General features: G+C 37.5%; 1 protein-coding gene across 8 annotated transcripts in view; it reads left to right on the top strand.

Annotated features, from left to right (window-relative positions):
- Nucleotides 1–18303, top strand: part of LOC129394899 (phosphoglucomutase-like protein 5) — a 72871-nt gene that overhangs the window by 12955 nt on the left and 41613 nt on the right. For all 8 annotated transcript variants that reach the window (XR_010110991.1, XR_008622283.2, XR_008622282.2 and 5 more), the window contains exons 2-4: nucleotides 8259–8421; nucleotides 14455–14601; nucleotides 17519–17644. Coding sequence is in view for 4 of the 8 variants with exons in the window: in XM_063601013.1 (XP_063457083.1) it covers nucleotides 8259–8421; nucleotides 14455–14601; nucleotides 17519–17644 (436 nt within the window). In the remaining 4 variants the exon portion in view is untranslated. The remainder of the gene's footprint in view (nucleotides 1–8258; nucleotides 8422–14454; nucleotides 14602–17518; nucleotides 17645–18303) is intronic.

Here is an 18303-nt window from a genome sequence, read left to right as displayed (position 1 = left end):
TTGTTTACCCATGGACAACACTACTTAAGGGCTGGCACTCTGCAACCCGTGGCAGCTTGGCTTTGGAGTTCCTTCCAGTGTTTTGTTTTTGTTTTTAACCAAGAAGACAGGAAACAGGCATCTTTGTGTATATGGCTTGCCACAGCCCTTCGTAGATGGACATGGTGGAGGCTGTGTGGTCCCGGAGAACACTTCCTCTGTGAAGCATCAGGGAAGTTTCTGTTCATTGTGTCTTCACTCTCTCCAATTCACTTGGGGAGTGATAGGGATTATAACACAGTGAGCAGAGGATATTGGGGAATGTCATGCTTAATTTTCTTTTCTTTTTTTTTCTTAAACGACATTTAAAGCTAAAAGAGAATCACAAAGGGTAAGTCTGATTTAAGACATTTCACACATGAAAGAAATCCTGCTTTCATGCGTGTTATGTCACAGGAAAAACTCATTTAGAGTCAACATTCTGCACCTACTCCGAAATTTTAGCCTGAGGGTTTAAATATTACCTCGCTGCTCTCTAGGACTTTAATTTGAGCTAATTAGAAATGGAACTCATACTAAAACTAATTTAGGAAAGAAGCTGTTGATGTTCTGAAGAAAAACAGCTGTCAGAAATAAGATCATTAAAAAACCATAGTTGTATATGGCACAAAATGTAAAGGAATAGAAATGCTGGGAGAAAGCTTTTATAGAATAACATTTTATCTTTCTTTGGACACTAGTCTAAGGCATGTGAAAGGGCATATTGATTCCCTTGGCACCTGGTATGTTCATTTATGGATGAAAAAGCCCAATGACATAATTTAGGTGAGGTTTAAGGCTTGATGGGAGGCATTGGTGCCATTAGAAGGACGGACACAAAGAGTTCTTAAGTAACGGCATCATGGGAAATGATAATTGCACACTCCTTTCTACTATGTCTTGGTTTCCCCAAGCATTTAGAAGTCACGGCTGGGTAGGAACAAATTTATCATGAGTCTGTCTGTGTGTTTGGGAATGCATATGCCTCACAGATGTGTCTGCAGGGGTCTGTGTGATAATGTTCATATATGTGATAGATGTGGACCCTGGGATCTGTATCTGTGTGGACCCTAGGATCTGTACATGTGTGTGAGTGACAGTGGACTAGGGTCCACTTTGCCCCCTTTTCCACGTGGGAGTTGAAGGAAATGCCCCTTAATGGCAGTAGCATCCACTTGGGTGTGTGCACCTTTTGGAGGACTGGGTGAGGTTGCCCTTCTTCCAGCCAAAGCCAGACCCTATGGTGTGGGACGTTCAGCGGGGAGCAACAGAATGCCATGGCTTGGTCCTCCCTGGGCTGTGGTCTGGATTTCACTCAGGAATGAAAGTCAGATATTGCCTGCTTCAATGCTGTAAACATAACTAAGGATAATTATGTAAGTAGACCATCTTTTCCTTGCAAGGTAGCGGTCTGCTGCATTGACAGAGGGTAGTATTTCTAGGACTTTTTCAGAGAGTAAAATGGTACTTTAAGGGATAATCTGCTATCTAAAGATGAATTTTAAATGTTGGAGGGGGTTGTGGGATTCGGGGAAGACAATAGAATAATTTGTGTCATGGTTAATTTAACAAACAGTTTTTGTTTATAGAATCTGATCTTCGGTGGATTTTAACAACCCTCTTCTTCCTTGGCTTTTCAGATAAAGACGCAGAGCCTCAGAGATGTTAAATGATTGATCCTATGTCAGGGGGTAGAGTCAAGACTAATACCTATGCCTTTTAACTTCAAGTTGAGTGCTTTTTCTTTATACAAAAGGGCTTCCAAAAGTTATATTTCTTTTTATCAATGACTAGATCTTGAAAGCCATACCTTTTCTGATGGCATTTATCCTGGGCTAATTGGTAGAGAGAGGGTGAACAGAAGAGAAGACAGACACGCAGAGAAGAAAGTGACATGAAAACAGAGGCAGAGATTGGAGTGATGTGAACACAAGCTCGGAAATATGTGGAGGCAACAGAAACTGGAAGAGGCAAGGGAGGATCCTCCCCTAGAGCCTTTCGATGAGGCAGACCCCCACTGACACCTTGATTTTGAACTTCTGGCCTCCAGAACTGTAAGGGAATAAATTTTAATTGCTTTTAGCCACCAAGTTTATGGCAATTTGTTATAGCAGCCTTGTGAAGCTAATACAAACTTCGTATTAGATTACAAACTTTGTATTCATTTCCTAGGACTCCCATAACAAATTACCACATATTTGGTGGTTTAAAATCACAGAAATTTATTCTCTCACAGTTCTGGAGGCCAGAAGTCAAAATCAAGGTATCAGCGTGGCCACACTCTGTAGATGCTCTAGGGAGAATCTGCTCCCTGCCTCTTCTAGCTTCTGGCAGCAGAATACATTCCTTGGCTTCCCGGGTGTGGCTGCATCACTCCAATCTTTGCATCTGTCTTCATATCTCCTCTTCTTTGTGTCTATTCTAGTAAGTACAAAGTGCTGCATCTTCCATGATGGAAGTGGCCCAAATTAACCAATCTACCACCAGGTAGCTGGCTGATCATTTGGGGAATGGTACCATAAGGAGACTCAGTGTTGGTCCCTGCTGCTGGTAGAGTAGGCACTCTGCAGTGGCCATAGCCAGGTCAGCCTTGGTGAGTGAATGTCCATGTTGTTGAGCCCATGCATAGCCTTCATCCCTGCCATCACGGCCATGGTATTACAGCATTCTTGCATTGCTATAAAGAAATGCCTGAGGCTGGGTAATTTACAAAGAAAAGAAGTTTCCTTAGCTCATGGTACTGAAAGCTGTACAAGCCTGGTGCCAGCATCTCCTTGGCTTCTGGTGAGGCCTCAGGAGCTTTTACATATGGCGGATGACAAAGTGGGAGCAGGCATATCACACAGCAAGAGTGGGAGCAAGAGAACAAAAGAGAAGGTGCCACATACTTTTAAACAAGCAGATCTCATGTAAACTCAGAGCGAGAACACACTTATCATCAAGGGCATGGTGCTAAACCTTTCATGAGGGACTAGCCCCCATGATCCAAACACCTCTCACTGGGCCCCACCGCTAACACTGAGGATTACATTTCAATATGAGATTTGGAGGAGACAAACATGTAAACCATAACAGCCACTTGGCTCATGAGCCCATTGGACAATGACAGGAATGGCTGGGGGAAAGCCACTCATTGACATCCACAGAACTGGTCATCCTGTTATTAAAATCCTCCTCTGCCTAGGTCACCATTTGGTGAGTGTCCATAAGGGACACAAATATCTTCACAATTTTCCATGTCTTACCTCAGAAGCCCCATCACCCTCTCTTTCACATCTCCTCCAGTACTTATCCCCCAGATGATAGGAACATGTCCAGCAATACCTCTTCTCTCTGGTATTGATGGGTTAATGAGCAGATCTCACATAGGTAAAATTTCCAGATATCTAGAATTTAATCTTCTGTTAATTCTCCAATTATAACTAAAGTATTTCAGGTTGAAACTTTATTCAAGTGTAATTACTCACTTTAACCTTCTTAAACAGAATGTATATTACCTTTTCAAAAATAACTGAAATTTAATAAGATAAAAATGTATCTATAATCGTTCCTACTTAATAACTTTACATGTTTATTTCTGCATTTTTCTAAGTCCTTGCCCCAAAGTGGACATAATTTTATACTGTAATAGCATGAAATAATTTTGCATTTGACATTTTTGATTTGGCATTAAACTATTGTTTATGTTTCTTTCGCTACTGCTTAAGAAAATGTGGGTGGTTGTAATAAATAAACCTGAAATGTAGGCAATTTTTATTGCCTTAAAAACAATAGAATGTTATTTCTCACTCACACAATAGTCCAATGAGGATGTCCCTGGTGGGCAAAGACTCTTGTCTACCAAATGGGATGGGGACTAAGTTTCCTTCCCTCTTGTGACTCTGGCATTGCCTAGAGCCACATGATTACCTGTACTGAATCTGTAGAAAGAGAAATAAGCAGTTTAGAGATGATATGTCTGTTTTCTGATATCCTCAGCCTAGAAGAAACACACATTACTTCTGTTCTTATTCTCATACTAGTTTATCACCCATTGTCCAAATGCACCATGTGGCCACACCTAGATGCAAGGGTGGGTTGGAAAATGTAGCCCCTGGCTGGGCAGTTGTTCCTCAGCATTGACTCTGTGCTATGGAAGGGCTTCCTAAGTTTTTGTGGACTGCTATCCCAGTCTGTCACCACTATACAATCTTCATAATTTTCCCTTTAAATGGCTGAGAGAAAATTTTGAACAAAAGCTACAAACATTTTTCAGATTCTTGATTCTCCAGACTTATTACTTGAGGGCAGTGACTAAATTATATTCAGTTCTATATCAGAAGGTTCTTCCATATTGCCGGTTTCATGGTAGATACTCAATAAAATGAGTTGAATGACTACATAAATTTTAGCAAGAGCATGTGGAAAATAATTTATCATGACTTTGGGTAATACTATAGGTGTAATTATTGTCCTTTCTCTTTCCTGACTTGATTAATAGCACCACTATCCATTAAGTTATTAAAGGTAGAAAGCTGAGATTATTCTTGACTCCTTTTCTCACTGGTCCAGTATTAGTTATTTATTGCAGTGTAAGAAATTACCATGAAACTTAGTGGCTTAGTTGGGGCTTGATGGGGGCTGGAGGATCCACTGCAAGATGGCTCAGTCACTTGGCTGGCAAGGTGGTGCTGGCTGTTAGCCTCCCATCTGATCCTCCTCTTTCCGCTCCTGCCACTCTTCAAGGTATTTTTTCCAGAGCAGCCATTCATCATTCATTTATTTTTTCCCATTAATTAATTCAACAGATATTTATTGTATACTTACCATATGCCAGATTTGTTCTAGGTTCTTGGAATATAGCAGTGAAAAAAAAAAAACAGTCCTTGGATCTTATATACAGTGGGGAAATAAACATATAATGTAGAAAATTAGATGGTAATATGTGTGAGCACATATATTTATTATTTCTCATCATTTCTGAGACAGGAGATGGATATTCTGGCTTGGGGACTCACATGAGGTCACAGTTACATGTTGGTATTGGTTTGGTCATATGAAGGCTTGGTGGGGGCTGGAGGATCCACTGTGAGATGGCTCAATCCCTTGGCTGGAAAGCTGGTGCTGGCTGCTGTTGGCAGGCCTTGCTTCCTCTTCACAGGGCTTCTTGAGTGTCTTCATGACATGGCGGCTGGCCTCTCCCAAAATAAGCTGTCCAAGAGAGCAGGGCAGAAGTGTCCATGCCATTTACGGCCTCACCATGGAAGTCACACACAATCACTTCTGCAATATATACTGATTACCCAGATCTGCATCGTTCAGTGTGGGAGGGGACCACAAAAAGGCAAAAATGCCAAAAGGCAAGGACCATTGGGGCCATTTTGGAGGCTATTTACCACAGCCCCTCTCTTCCATATTCCAGTCCACCTGCATATTCTGTTCATCCTCCTTCCAAAAATGTATCTCAAACCAAATGACTAATTTTCATTTCTGTTGGCTCTAGCCTAGTCCAAGACTCTATCAACACTCGACTTTAAGAGTCTCCCATCTGATATTCCTCTTTCTGCTCTTGCCCCCCTTCAAGGTATTTCTCCCAGAGAAGCCATTCATCATGCATTCATTATTCTCCATTCATTAATTCAACAAATATTTATTGTACGCTTACCACATGCCAGATTTATTTTAGGTTCTTGGGATATAGCAGTGAAAAGTCCTTGGGCTTTACATACAGTGGGAAGATAAATAATATGGAAAATGTTAAAGGCAACATATGTGATCCAGAAAATTATAGCAGGGTGAAGGAAATAGGAAACAATAGAAAAGTTAGGGACTTCTGGCTATAGTATTATATAGGGCTGTCAAGGATGTTATCTCTGATTAGCTTACATTGAAACAGAAACCCAAAAGACAGTAGAGGGCAGGTATGTTAATATCTGGGAAAGTATTGTAAGCAGAGGAAAAAGAAAATGCAAGGGCCCTGAGGCAGGATCATGTTTGGTATGTTTGAGGAATAGCTGTTCTGTTCCGTTGTGGCTGGAACAGAAGAAGGAGGGCGGGAGGGCGATGGAGAATGGTACATGATGGAGGTCAGATTATGTAGGGCCTTGTAGACTACAATGAAGACTTTGGCTTTGTTTTGGGTTGGTGGGGGACAAGGAAAGCTATTGGAATGTTTTAGTGACTTGATGTGACTTACTTTTTAATAGGACCATTTGGGCTGCTCAGCCCATGATGTTTAAAAATGCAATCAGGTCACTTCCACTGTTTAAAACCTTTCAATGGATTCTGGTTGTACTTAGAATAAAATCTAAGCTCCCTTAGCTATTATTATTATATTATTATTAAAATTGACGTCCTTTATAACAGCAGTCTAATTCCTTCCTAATATGTACCTCACTAGTAACTATTATTATTATTGCTTATTTGTTTATAATCTGTCTCCTCTACTTGAAAATATGTAGCCTGGGGATCTTGTGGATTTCCATACTAAATCATCCCAAGGCCACTTTGCTTTTGAGCTCTCTCTCTCTCTCTCTCTCTCTGTGTGTGTGTGTGTGTGTGTGTGTGTGTGTGTGTGTGTGTTTTGATCTCTTCTGTAATTTTTTTCCCCCTGATCTCGCTGATTGTTATATTTGGTCAGTGACTGACCTCTAGCAATGATGGTGCCAGGGCAACTTTGTTGTTGAACTGTATGTTAAGGTTTGTTTTGGCTTGTTGGTTATATCAGTACTTATCAAATGAATTATCTGGGAAGAGAGGAGAGGATCTTATTAAAATACAGGTTCTTATTCGGTAGGCCTTGGGTGGGCCTTGAGGTTCTGCATTTCTTTCTTTCTCTTTCTTTCTTTTTCTTTCTATTTCTTTCTTTCTCTTTCTTTTTTCTTTCTCTTTCTTTCTTTCTCTTTCTTTTTCTTTCTCTTTCTTTCTTTCCCTTTCTTTCCTTTCTTTCCTTCCTTCCTTTCTTTCCTTCCTTCCTTCCTTTCCTTCCTTCCTTCCTTCCTTCCTTCCGACAGAGTCTCACTCTGTAGCCAAGGCTGGAGTGCCGTGATGCCATCTTAGCTCACTGCACCCTCTGCCTCCCAGGTTCAAGCAATTCTCCCACCTCAGCCTCCGGAGTAGCTGGGACTACAGGCGTGCACCACCATGCTCAGTTAATTTTTGTATTTTTAGTAGAAATAGGGTTTCACCACATTGGCCAGGCTGGTCTCGAACTCTGGAGCTCAAGTGATCTGCCCACCTCAGCCTCCCAAAGTGCTGGGATTTTAGGTGGAGCCACCATGCCCAGCTGAGGTTCTGCATTTCTATCAAGCTTGCAGGTGATGCCCATGCTGCCAGCCCTTTGAGTAACAAGGGGGCTTTATTACCGAGCTTGGCTGAACATTGGGATCATCTGTGGAGCTTTAAAACTACTAATGCTGGGCTCTCAACCCCAGAGATTGCAATATCATCAGTCTAGAATGCAGTTTGAGTACTAGGATTTTAAAAAGCTTCATAAGTGATTCTATTTTGTAGAAATATTGAGAACTACTAGATTGGATGATATTGAATCCAATTTTAAACCAAGGTGTAGCAATAAATGTTCTTCAGCGCTGTGTTGCTGACTTTTTAGAAAGTCAGTTTTGTAGCTCTAGAAAGAATCTGGCTGCATCCATGGATGACCTCCAGATCTCTGCTTAGCATGACTGGGTAATTTCTCCAATGTCTCCAGCACATGCTGTCACTTAACAGCAGAAAGAGAATTCCTACTTTCAGGAGAAAAGTCATTCCTGAAGATTACAGTTAAAATATGCCTACAGATGATGAGGTTGTAGTAAATCAGTCCCCTTGCTCTCTGAGCTTGTTCTAAGTTACAGGAAGCAGAAGAAGCAGAGAAGCACTCCATTTCTTTTTTCTTGTAATCTCTAGCATGTTCATATGCATAGTTTCTGAGTCAGTAGCAAACTAAGAACTTCTTGTGTGATTCAAGCTAACCCCTCGATTATCAGAAGCAGATGTTTCAAACGACTGAAGATCAGTGAGGCATATCCTATTTACAGGTTAATAATTGACTACTAGATGCAGGTGCACCAAATGGTCTTAGAGACATTAGATAGGAGAGACAATGTCAGTGCTCCCCCTACCCTGCCTCCCCTAATCTAAAGCCTACTCTGTTTCTTTTATCAAGTGATTGGCTGTATGCTAACAGAGCCTGGGGCACTTTCCTGTTGAAATGCCTTTAATCCCAAGCAACTGGATTGATTTTTTATTTTTGGATGGTTTAGATTGGACGACTGATTATTGGACAGAATGGCATCTTGTCTACACCTGCGGTCTCCTGCATTATCAGGAAGATCAAGGCAGCTGGTGGAATCATTCTAACAGCCAGCCACTGCCCTGGAGGAGCAGGGGGAGAGTTTGGAGTGAAGTTTAATGTTGCCAATGGAGGTATGTGGTTCAGCATATGCCTTAATAATCACGATTTCTTTCCTCTTATATTATTATAGTCTCACAGTGACCCTTTGATGATAGACAAGCAAGGTGCAGAGGACCTAGCTCAGAAAAATTTAGTGAGGTGCCCAAAGTGACCCAACAAAGAAGTGGCATGAAGGGCTCATGAACCCATTTGGGTGGTCTCTTGGTCCCCTGTGCTCTTCAGCATAAACTATTGAATAGTTGATGCTTATCTGATATGGAAGGACTCTGAATTTTAACATTAAAACATACCCTGAAGGTCATTGTCTAAATGACAATGACCCTCATTTTACACATGAACAAATCAAAGGCCTGAGAGGCTGAGTTACTGCTGAAGGCCACAGGGTTGATCAGGGTCAGATTAATGATTTTTAGCCCAAATCCTGGGCTCTCTTTTTCCTACAGTGTTGACTTTCTCTCAGAATCATAGAATTCTTTCACTTTTTCTTATATTCACAGCACTTTATAGTTGGGGGTCCTTAGTGGAGGGGGTGGGATATATGTATGGAGTAAATTTCTTTTAAAAATTGAACACACAAAAAAATAGGGAGAATACGAAATAGATAACATGTACCCATTATCTTGTTTTTCTATTTTGCTTATCTTTTTTTTTCTGAAGAATTTTAAAGCAAATTATAGCACAAGAACATTTCACACCCAAATATTTTTGTATGCATCTCTAAGAAAGAAAGACACATTGCTGCATGACCGTGCTAACATACCTAACAATAATAACATTAATTCTCCAATATCACCTGAAAACTAATCTATAGTCAAAATTTTCAATAATCCCCAAAATATTATTATTTATAGCTGTTTTATTCAAATCAGGATACATCTAAGGATGCCATGCATTTGCTTGGCAAGTCTCTTAAATCTCTTTTAATCTAGAACGCTGAGTTTGCATGAATGTGGGTAGGAGCCAAATTTTAACCAGCAACAGTTACCATTATAAATTATTCCTCATCCCAGACAAAGCAGTGCAGTCTGAAGGGAAAACTTATTATCTATCCCTCCTTGCAGACGTTTTACACGTTATCCAAACAAGGAAGTGTATTTATGTTGAATATTTAAAAAACAATATTGTAACCACAAAGCAGAAAACTAAACCACCAAACCACAAAGGTAGACAGCAATAGAGGAAGAAGAGAACAAATTATCTACAAAGTAACCAGAAAACAATTAGCAAAATGGCAGGAGTAAGTCTTTTACTATCAATAATAACCTTGCTGGTACATGGGTTAAACTGTCCAATCAAAAGATGTAGAATGGCTGAGTGGATCAACAACAAGATCCAACTAGATGCTGCCTACAAGAGACCCATTTTTAAACTTTAAGAATAGGCATATACTGAAAGTAAAGGGATAGAAGGAGATATTCCATGAAAACAGTTACCAAAAGAGAGCAGGGATGCCTATACTTATATCAGATAAAACAGACTTCCAGTAAAAAGCTGCTCCAAGAGACAAAGAAGGTCATGATTTAATGATAAAGAGGTCATCTTATCAAGAGGACATAACAATTGTAAACATATATGCATCCAACATTGAAGCACTTAAATATGTAAAGCAAATATTAGTGGACATGAAGGAAGAAATATACAGCAATATAACACTAATAGGGGACTTCAGTACTCCACTTGCAACAATGGAGAGATCAACCAGACAAAAAATTAACAAGACAACACTAAATTTGAACTATACTTCAGACCAAATGGACCTACCAGACCTACATTCATCCAACAACAGCAGAACATACATTCTTCTCTAGCATACATAGAACATTCTCCAGGATAGACCATATGTTAGGCCACAAAATAAACCTTAACAAATTCAAAAAGATTGAAATCATGTCTAGTATTGTTTCCAACCACAATGGTGTGAAGCTAAAAATCAATAACAGGAGGAATCTTGGAAAATTTACCAATATGTGGAAATTAAACAACATGCTTATGATGAACTAATGGGTCAAAGAAGAAATCAAGAGGGAAATTAAAAAATATTTTGAGATTAATGACAATGGAAACACAATGTATCAAAACCTACAGTATGCGGCAAAGTCAGTTCTAAGAGAGAAGTTTATAGCAATAAATGCCTAGATTAAAAAAGGAAAAAGATCTAAATAAGTAGACTAACATTATGCCCCAAGGAGCTAAAGAAAGAACAAACTAAACCCAAAGTGAGCAAAAGGAAGGAAATAATGAAGATCAGAACAGAAGCAAATAAAATGTAGTATAGAAAAACTATAGAAAATATAAATAAAATCAAAAGTTGGTTCTTTGAAAAAATAAAATCTACAAACTCTTAGCTAGATTCACTAAAAAAAGCAGACTCAAATAAATAAAATCAGAAATGAAAGTGGAGACATTGCAATAGACACCTTGAAATAAAAATGGTCATAAGGGATTATTATGAACAATTTTATGCCAACAAATTGGAGGACCTAGAAGAAATGGATAAATTTCTAGAAAAACTAACCCAACAAGATTGAATTGGGAAGAAACAAAAAGTTTGAACACTCCAACAACAAATAAAGAAATTGAAGAAGTGATTAAAAACTTTCCAAAATAGAAAAGCCTAGGACCAAATGGCTTCATGGCTGAATTTTATCAAACATTCAAAGAATAATTACTACCAACACTTCTTAGACTCTTCCAAAAATTAGAGCTACAGGGAATACTTCCAAACACATTTTGTGAGGCCAGCATCACCTTGATACCTAAAGCCAGACAAACATATTGTAAGAAAATAAAACCACAGGCCAATATCTCTGATAAATATTGACAAAAACCAAATTCAACAACACATTAAAGAAATTATGAATCATGGCCAAGTGGGATTTATCCCTGACATGCAAGACTGGCTAAACAGAATGAAAGATAAAAACCACATGATCATCTCAACTGGTGCAGGAAAGGCATTTTACAAAGTTCAGCATTCTTTCTTAACAAAAACTCTTAACACTTTAGGTATAGAAGGAAAGTTTCTCAACATAATAAAGGTCGTTTATAAGAAACCCACAGCTAACATCATAATCCATTGGGGACAACTGAAAACTTTTCCACAATTTAGTACATGGCAGGGATGCCCACTCTTGCTATTTCTATTCAACATAGTTTTGGAAGTACTAGCAAGAGCAATCAGACAAGAAAAATAAATAAAAGTCATCCAAATTGGAAAGGAGAAAGTAAAATAATCTCTATTTACAGATGATATGATCCTATATAGAGAGAATTCTAAAGATTCTACACATGCACACACACAAACACACAAACACACACACAAATTTTAAGAACTAATAAATGAATTCATTAAGTTGCAGGATACAAAATCAACATACAAACATCAGTAGCATTTCTATACATAAATAATGACCCGGCTGAAAATAATCAAGAAAACAATGCCATTTATGATAGCATCAAAAAAATACTTAGGAATAAATTTAACCAAGGGGTGAAAGTATACTGAAAACTATAAAACATTGATTGAATAAGACACAAATAAATAGATATCCTGTGCTCACTGATCATGGATCAAAAACATTAATATTATTAAAACATTCATACTACCAAAAACAATATACAGATTTAACACAACCCCTATCAAAATTTCAATAACATTCTTCATGGAAATAGAAAAGCAATACTAAAATTGGTATGGAGCCCCAAAAAACCAAGGCAATGTTGAGGAAAAAAAAGTTGGAGGTACCACACTTGCTGATTTAAAATTATGTTACAAAGCTAAAGTAAAACCAAAACAGTATGATACTGGCATAAAAACAGAAACATAGACCAATGGAACAGAATAGAGAGCCCAGAAATAAATCAAGACATATGTAGTCAACTAATTTTGGAGCAGGGCACCAAGAGGACATAATGGAGAAAGAAAAAAACCTCTTCAATAAATGGTGCCTGGGAAAACAAAAATGTAAAAGAATGAAATTGGACCCTTATCTTACACTATACACAGAAATAAAATGAATAGAGAACTAAATATAAGATCTGAAACCATAAAAATCCTAGAAGAGAACATAGGGAAAAAGTTATTTGACATTGGCCTTGGCAATGATTTCTTGGGTATCACATCAAAAGCTCAGGCTACAAAAGCAAAAACAAATAAATGGGACTACCTCAAATTAAAAAGCTTTTTAGCTTTCCCATTTTTCATTTATTTATTTTATGCACTTTAAAATCTCTGGGTATTCTTTTTTAGCATTTTAAAATTTATTTTTATATGAGTGCCTGTAGATTTGCCGTATCCTTTAAAAAACAATTATTTTACTATATATTATAATTGTACATATTTTTGGTGTGCATATGGTGAAAGTCATTGGAGTGGAAGATATCAAGGAGCTTGGAAATTGGAAAGGAATTCAGAAGTTGTTGATGAACTCTGAAGTTATCAGCATGGATGGTTCAATGGCATCATAGACAACTATCTAGAGAGACAGTACTTGCTTTACTTTTGGAAATCAGTGTGCTTTGGCATTAAAACTCAGGGACTTGAAAATGATGGACACAGCCAAAGAATATAGTATGGTGCCTGGGGTGTAGGGAGTGGAGGGAGATATTCATGCATTCTATAATCTGGCAAGCATAAAATAATGCAAAAACGAAACAAGACTACCTATTCTTTAAGTTTTATGAAGGGTAAAAAATGATAAGGAGTGAAGCAAAGGGCTATGTTTATTTCTTTGAGGACTTCACTTTTCCCACACAACAAGAAAATTGTTGGTAAAATCTTCTGGGCTGTCTTCTCTCCCACTTACTAGAATAGGACTATTGCTATTCTTTTTTATGAGCATGTATTGGAATACGGTGATGGTGCTACACTCTAAGGCAGCGTTGTCCAACAGAAAAATATTGTGAGTCACATACATACTTTACATTTTTAGTAGCCACATTAAAAAAGTGAAAAGAAACAAGTGAAATTCACATTGTGTTTTATTTAAACTACTATATCTAAAATATTATTATACCATGTCATCAATATAAAAATTATTAATGCAATCGATTGCATTTTCTACTAACTCTTCAAAATTTGGTGTGCGTTTACAATTGCAGCACACCTCAACTTGACTAGCCACATTTTAAGTGCTCAACAGCTAAATGTGACAAGTAACTATTGTATTGGACAATGCAGTTCTAAGGATTGAGATATTTTAAAAATCAAGAAACAATTTTTGTTCAGTAGAAAGTTACAGTATAGTTGACAAGTAAGATTCATACAGAAAGCTATCTATACATCTAGCGATCATTTATACTTTAGATCTTTCAATCTACTTATTTGTTTCTCAACGTTGTTGCAAAAAAAAAAAATCTGAAATGGCTTGCATTAAGATATACAAGGTAAAAAAAAAAAAAAAAAAAAAGCAAAACCCCAAAAGGCGAACAAGTATTGATTTCATGTTCAATTTATTTAAAGTCTAATACTACTTGTCAATTTGGTCTTCCGAGGAAATGCATCATATATTTTTAGTTGAGCTTCATTTTGGAAGTGACTAGAGATTGTGAGTTGGGGAAAATAATTAACTTACCCTGCTAAGCTCACACATCAATTAGGTAGCAGAGCTGGGAATAGAAAGCATAGTTTCCTCTTCTAGATGCACTGGGGAAGCTGCATGGAAATCTGGAATCCCTCACTTCTGTCAAATGCATATCCTGTTTGTGTCTCATAACCTGAATAAAGCTGATTATGTAACCAGGTTTCCCTGGCAGGTGTGAAACTATTTTTAGGAAAGATGTGTCATTGCTTAGAAGTAGATTAAAACAAACAAACAAACATATGGGTTGTTAGTCTACATAGAACAGGTGAGGCTGATCAAATTTCCCCCGCAGTGGATGAGTACAGTATAAGAAATATCAAGGCTAATTGAACTGTGAACCATTGATCATTGTTTAGAGAACAAATGAATCTTTCTCTGCCTGGTGGAGGAGGATGGTAACATTTCACTGCTTGAAACTCACGAGACTTTCAAAAACATGTATTTTTGGTGTTCAAATTTTAGGTCCTGCACCCAATATTGTCTCAGACAAAATCTACCAAATCAGCAAAACGATTGAGGAATATGCTATATGTGCTGATCTCCGAATCGACCTATCTCGACTAGGAAGACAAGAATTTGACCTAGAGAACAAATTCAAACCATTTAGAGGTAACAGAGATTTTATTTTGAAGAAGTCAGAGTAACTATGTGGATGGGGCTGACTGGTTTCTGTAGGGAAGTAAACTCATGAAAATTATTGCATTGTTAATCTCAGGGGTGACTCGATAAATGTGTGTAAACTTAATATGGTGTAGAGAGAAGACATGAGAGCAGCCAAGATATTCAGAACTGGAAACTTTCAAAAACCACTTCCCAAACTCGATATCATTTTCAACATAGGAAAAGTTTTATGGTTGACTTCATTATAGCATTCCAAAAATAGGCTGTGAATTGCCAAAACTTGTCTAAACAATTAAGGTGAAGATGCTGGAATGCCTTAGTTAAGAAGAAACCTAACAAGTCAATGGGTTATTAAATTTCTCATGAAAGGTAGGAGTTTCTTTTCCAAGCCATAACCAAGCTTGGAATAATTACGCATCAGCTTATTGAATGCATAATTATTGATCACCTGCCCTATACCAAGCACTGTGTTAGGAGATTTTACAAAGGAATTCAGTAACTATCAAATATATTTAGGCAAGTGATTCAAAAATTAAGGAACCAAAATGAGATTGTCAAAAATATTATCTTATATTGTAAAGCAAATATAACTTCTACAGTATTCAGAAGATAGCTTTTTGTTTTATAGATTAATTTTAGACCATATGACAACAACATTAATAACATGTATATATACAACATTTTCCCCCGTATTTTATCATATTGCTTTTTCCTAGAAGGCATAGAATAGCAATAGATCTAACATGTTTTACTTTTTTAGTGCTTCTATAAGCTTGAATGCAGTTTGTGTTAAGATGGTATCCTCATTTTAGAAGTAATTTAACTTAGCCCAAAAGAGGAAATACCTGGTTTGTGTTCATGTGATATTTTAGGGATAGAGAAGATTAAAATGGATTGTGTGGGGGTCACAGTATTTGCCCAATGTTACCAAATCTTTCTTGAGAAGTTTTGAGTCAGTTGTTTGCTTAGGTAATGAGCAGAAATTTACAGAGAGCCATGATACTCACTGGAAGCAACAGTGCCTGCTTTTGCTAATCTAGCTGGGAGAATGCATAGGCATATGTGTGCACACGCATGGGATGGCCGGACAATTAAAGGCAAGGGGTACATTATATTAAGCAAAATGATTTCAATATGTTGAATACATATGGTTGGAAGGACTAGGCTTATTTTTGGCATCTTCACAATTTTTATAGTTGTCCAAGAGACCCGAATCTTCGTGGGCTCTCATTCAGGCTCATTGCTGCAGCCACATTGCTAGTTGAATGAGTTTTCTAAAAATGTTACTGATACCAGGAGATAGGTAGAGGGATTCCCTGGCTTCCAAGAATTTGGAGATAATCGTTTGGGATAATTTATGTGCTGTATTCTTGCTGGTTCAAGTGTTGAGCAAAGCTAGAGTTAATTAGGAACAAATAATTCCTCTGCATTTCACTTTAAAGTGTCAAGAGCATGAACTATATGATGTGAACTTTCAATTTTTACTGACTTCTTGTTCCCTCGTTTTTCACATTTGTTTGGTACTGTGTGTTACCTATTGTAAATACCAAATGTATTTAGGCAAGTGGTTCAAGAATTGAAGAGCCAGAATGAAATTGTCAAAAACATTATCCTATAATGTAGAGTGAGTAAAACTTCCAAAGTACTCAGGGCATAACCTTTTGTCTTACAGATTAATTTTTTTATGGCGGTAAAATATACATAACAAAATTTACCATTTTAACCATTGTCAGGTGTACACTTTATACAGGTTAATTTTTAATTACTTCGTAGATTATTATGCTCCTCATGTAAAAAGATAATTTAAAAGTATCCATGTTACAAATATAATTATATTTGAATGAACACATAGATTATATTGACTTAAGTATAAGAAAAAATATGTTTAGATATGTATTTGATCAGATGAAGGGATAATATTATATGGCATATTAAGATCTCATCCATGAAATATCACACCTGGATTTACTAAAAATTATTGAAAGTGGGTTGGTAATATCTTCAGTGCAAGTTTAAAAGTATTTCAGGGTTTCAAAGTAGTATGTATTTGAAAAAGCTGAAAACAATATACATAAGTTTCAAAATTTAGCTAAGAATTTAAAAAAGCAGGGCTCCTGGACAAATTTTAGCACCTAAAGAATTGATTTACTACTTCTTGGAAAAGTACTTTCTGAGCATTAATTATACACTGATTGACAAGTATGAAAAATGTATTCTGAGCTTTTTGGTATGTCACATAAATGAATAAAACTTTTTGGATTCTTGGTTACTGGGTGGTGCTAGATACTGGAAAGCATTTGTGTTTAATGAGAACTTCTAGATATTTGCCATTCACTTGGAAATTGGGTGCTAGATTGGGCATGAATGAGATTTCACGCAAACCCAGGAATATATTCATCCCCAATTCTGCACTCGAATCTGGTAGGCACAATGGCATTTGGAAAATAGGGGTCACTACTGAGGTCACTTGCTGATTGGTTTCATACCAGCTGAGTCAGTCTTTGGCCAGCCCCCACAAGAAAGGCAACCGGATATGCCAAAATGCCTCTACACATTGAGATGTGGGCTGTGTGCATTGTTTTGGGAGGGGAAGTGGGAGCAGGAGTCACAGGGCACATTTTTATCTTAATTTATTCTTGTGGTTGATATTTTCCTTGCAAAGAAGAATTTATAACTTGGTATCATTTATACCCATTGAGCACCTGAAAAGCTTGTAGTATCTTGATTGTGCCCTGATTTGTGATTTTTGTCAACAAATGGGCACTTTGCTTCCCACATCATGTGTAGGGATATGATGGGCTTGTGACCAGAATTTCATGCTGTTAAGGTAGTGATTCTTTTTATGCTTCCAAGTATCTTTCATGGGTACAGTCAATGACATTTTCCTTTGTTTTTCTATCTTTAGTGGAAATAGTGGACCCAGTGGATATCTATCTTAACCTCCTTCGGACCATCTTTGACTTTCATGCCATCAAGAGTTTGCTGACTGGGCCCAGCCAACTGAAGATTCGCGTTGACACAATGCATGGAGGTAAGCTTGTGATTTTCTCCAAATCAGTGGGCAGGAAATATTGAGACCTCTACACCTGTTGGGTTTCAGAGGTTAAGAGGAAAGTTGGATTCATAGATATTCACACAACATGTGTATGTTCAGATATTTGGAATGCTCTGGAAAACTTCAGGACCCTTATTTCTGTCTTTGGAGGTAAATGAAAACAAAAGTTGAACAAATGAGTTTGAGGCTATGCATGTTCAAGTGTGGAGTATAGTAAAACTGTTATTTATTTGATCATATGCATGACATAGTTTAAACAGTCAAATAAATAGTTCAAGATTTATTGTGAAAAAAATCTGTACCCAATTCCTATCTTCCCCCAATTTGTTACCTTCCAGAGTTAAATTTTTCCATTTTTTCAGCTGTTTCTTTTTTGTATTTATCTCCCTATCATTAAATATTATGAATATACAGACCCTTGTTGATTTTTCAGTTTTGAGCATTACTGAATTCATACTACAGGAACTGGAGCTGCAGCTCTTTTTCACCCTCTCCACCCACCACCCACCTCTCCCCCCACCCTTTCCACCCACCAGTTAGGGAATCCTAGCATGCTTCCCTAATTATATCATCAGTTTGGTAAGATCATTGTCTAGTGTTTACATTACCACAACACTGCTGAGCCATGCAATATG

This window comes from Pan paniscus, chromosome 21 (assembly GCF_029289425.2).
Source record: "Pan paniscus chromosome 21, NHGRI_mPanPan1-v2.0_pri, whole genome shotgun sequence".
Lineage (NCBI taxonomy): Eukaryota > Metazoa > Chordata > Mammalia > Primates > Hominidae > Pan > Pan paniscus.
This window is presented reverse-complemented; position numbering and strand designations above follow the sequence as displayed.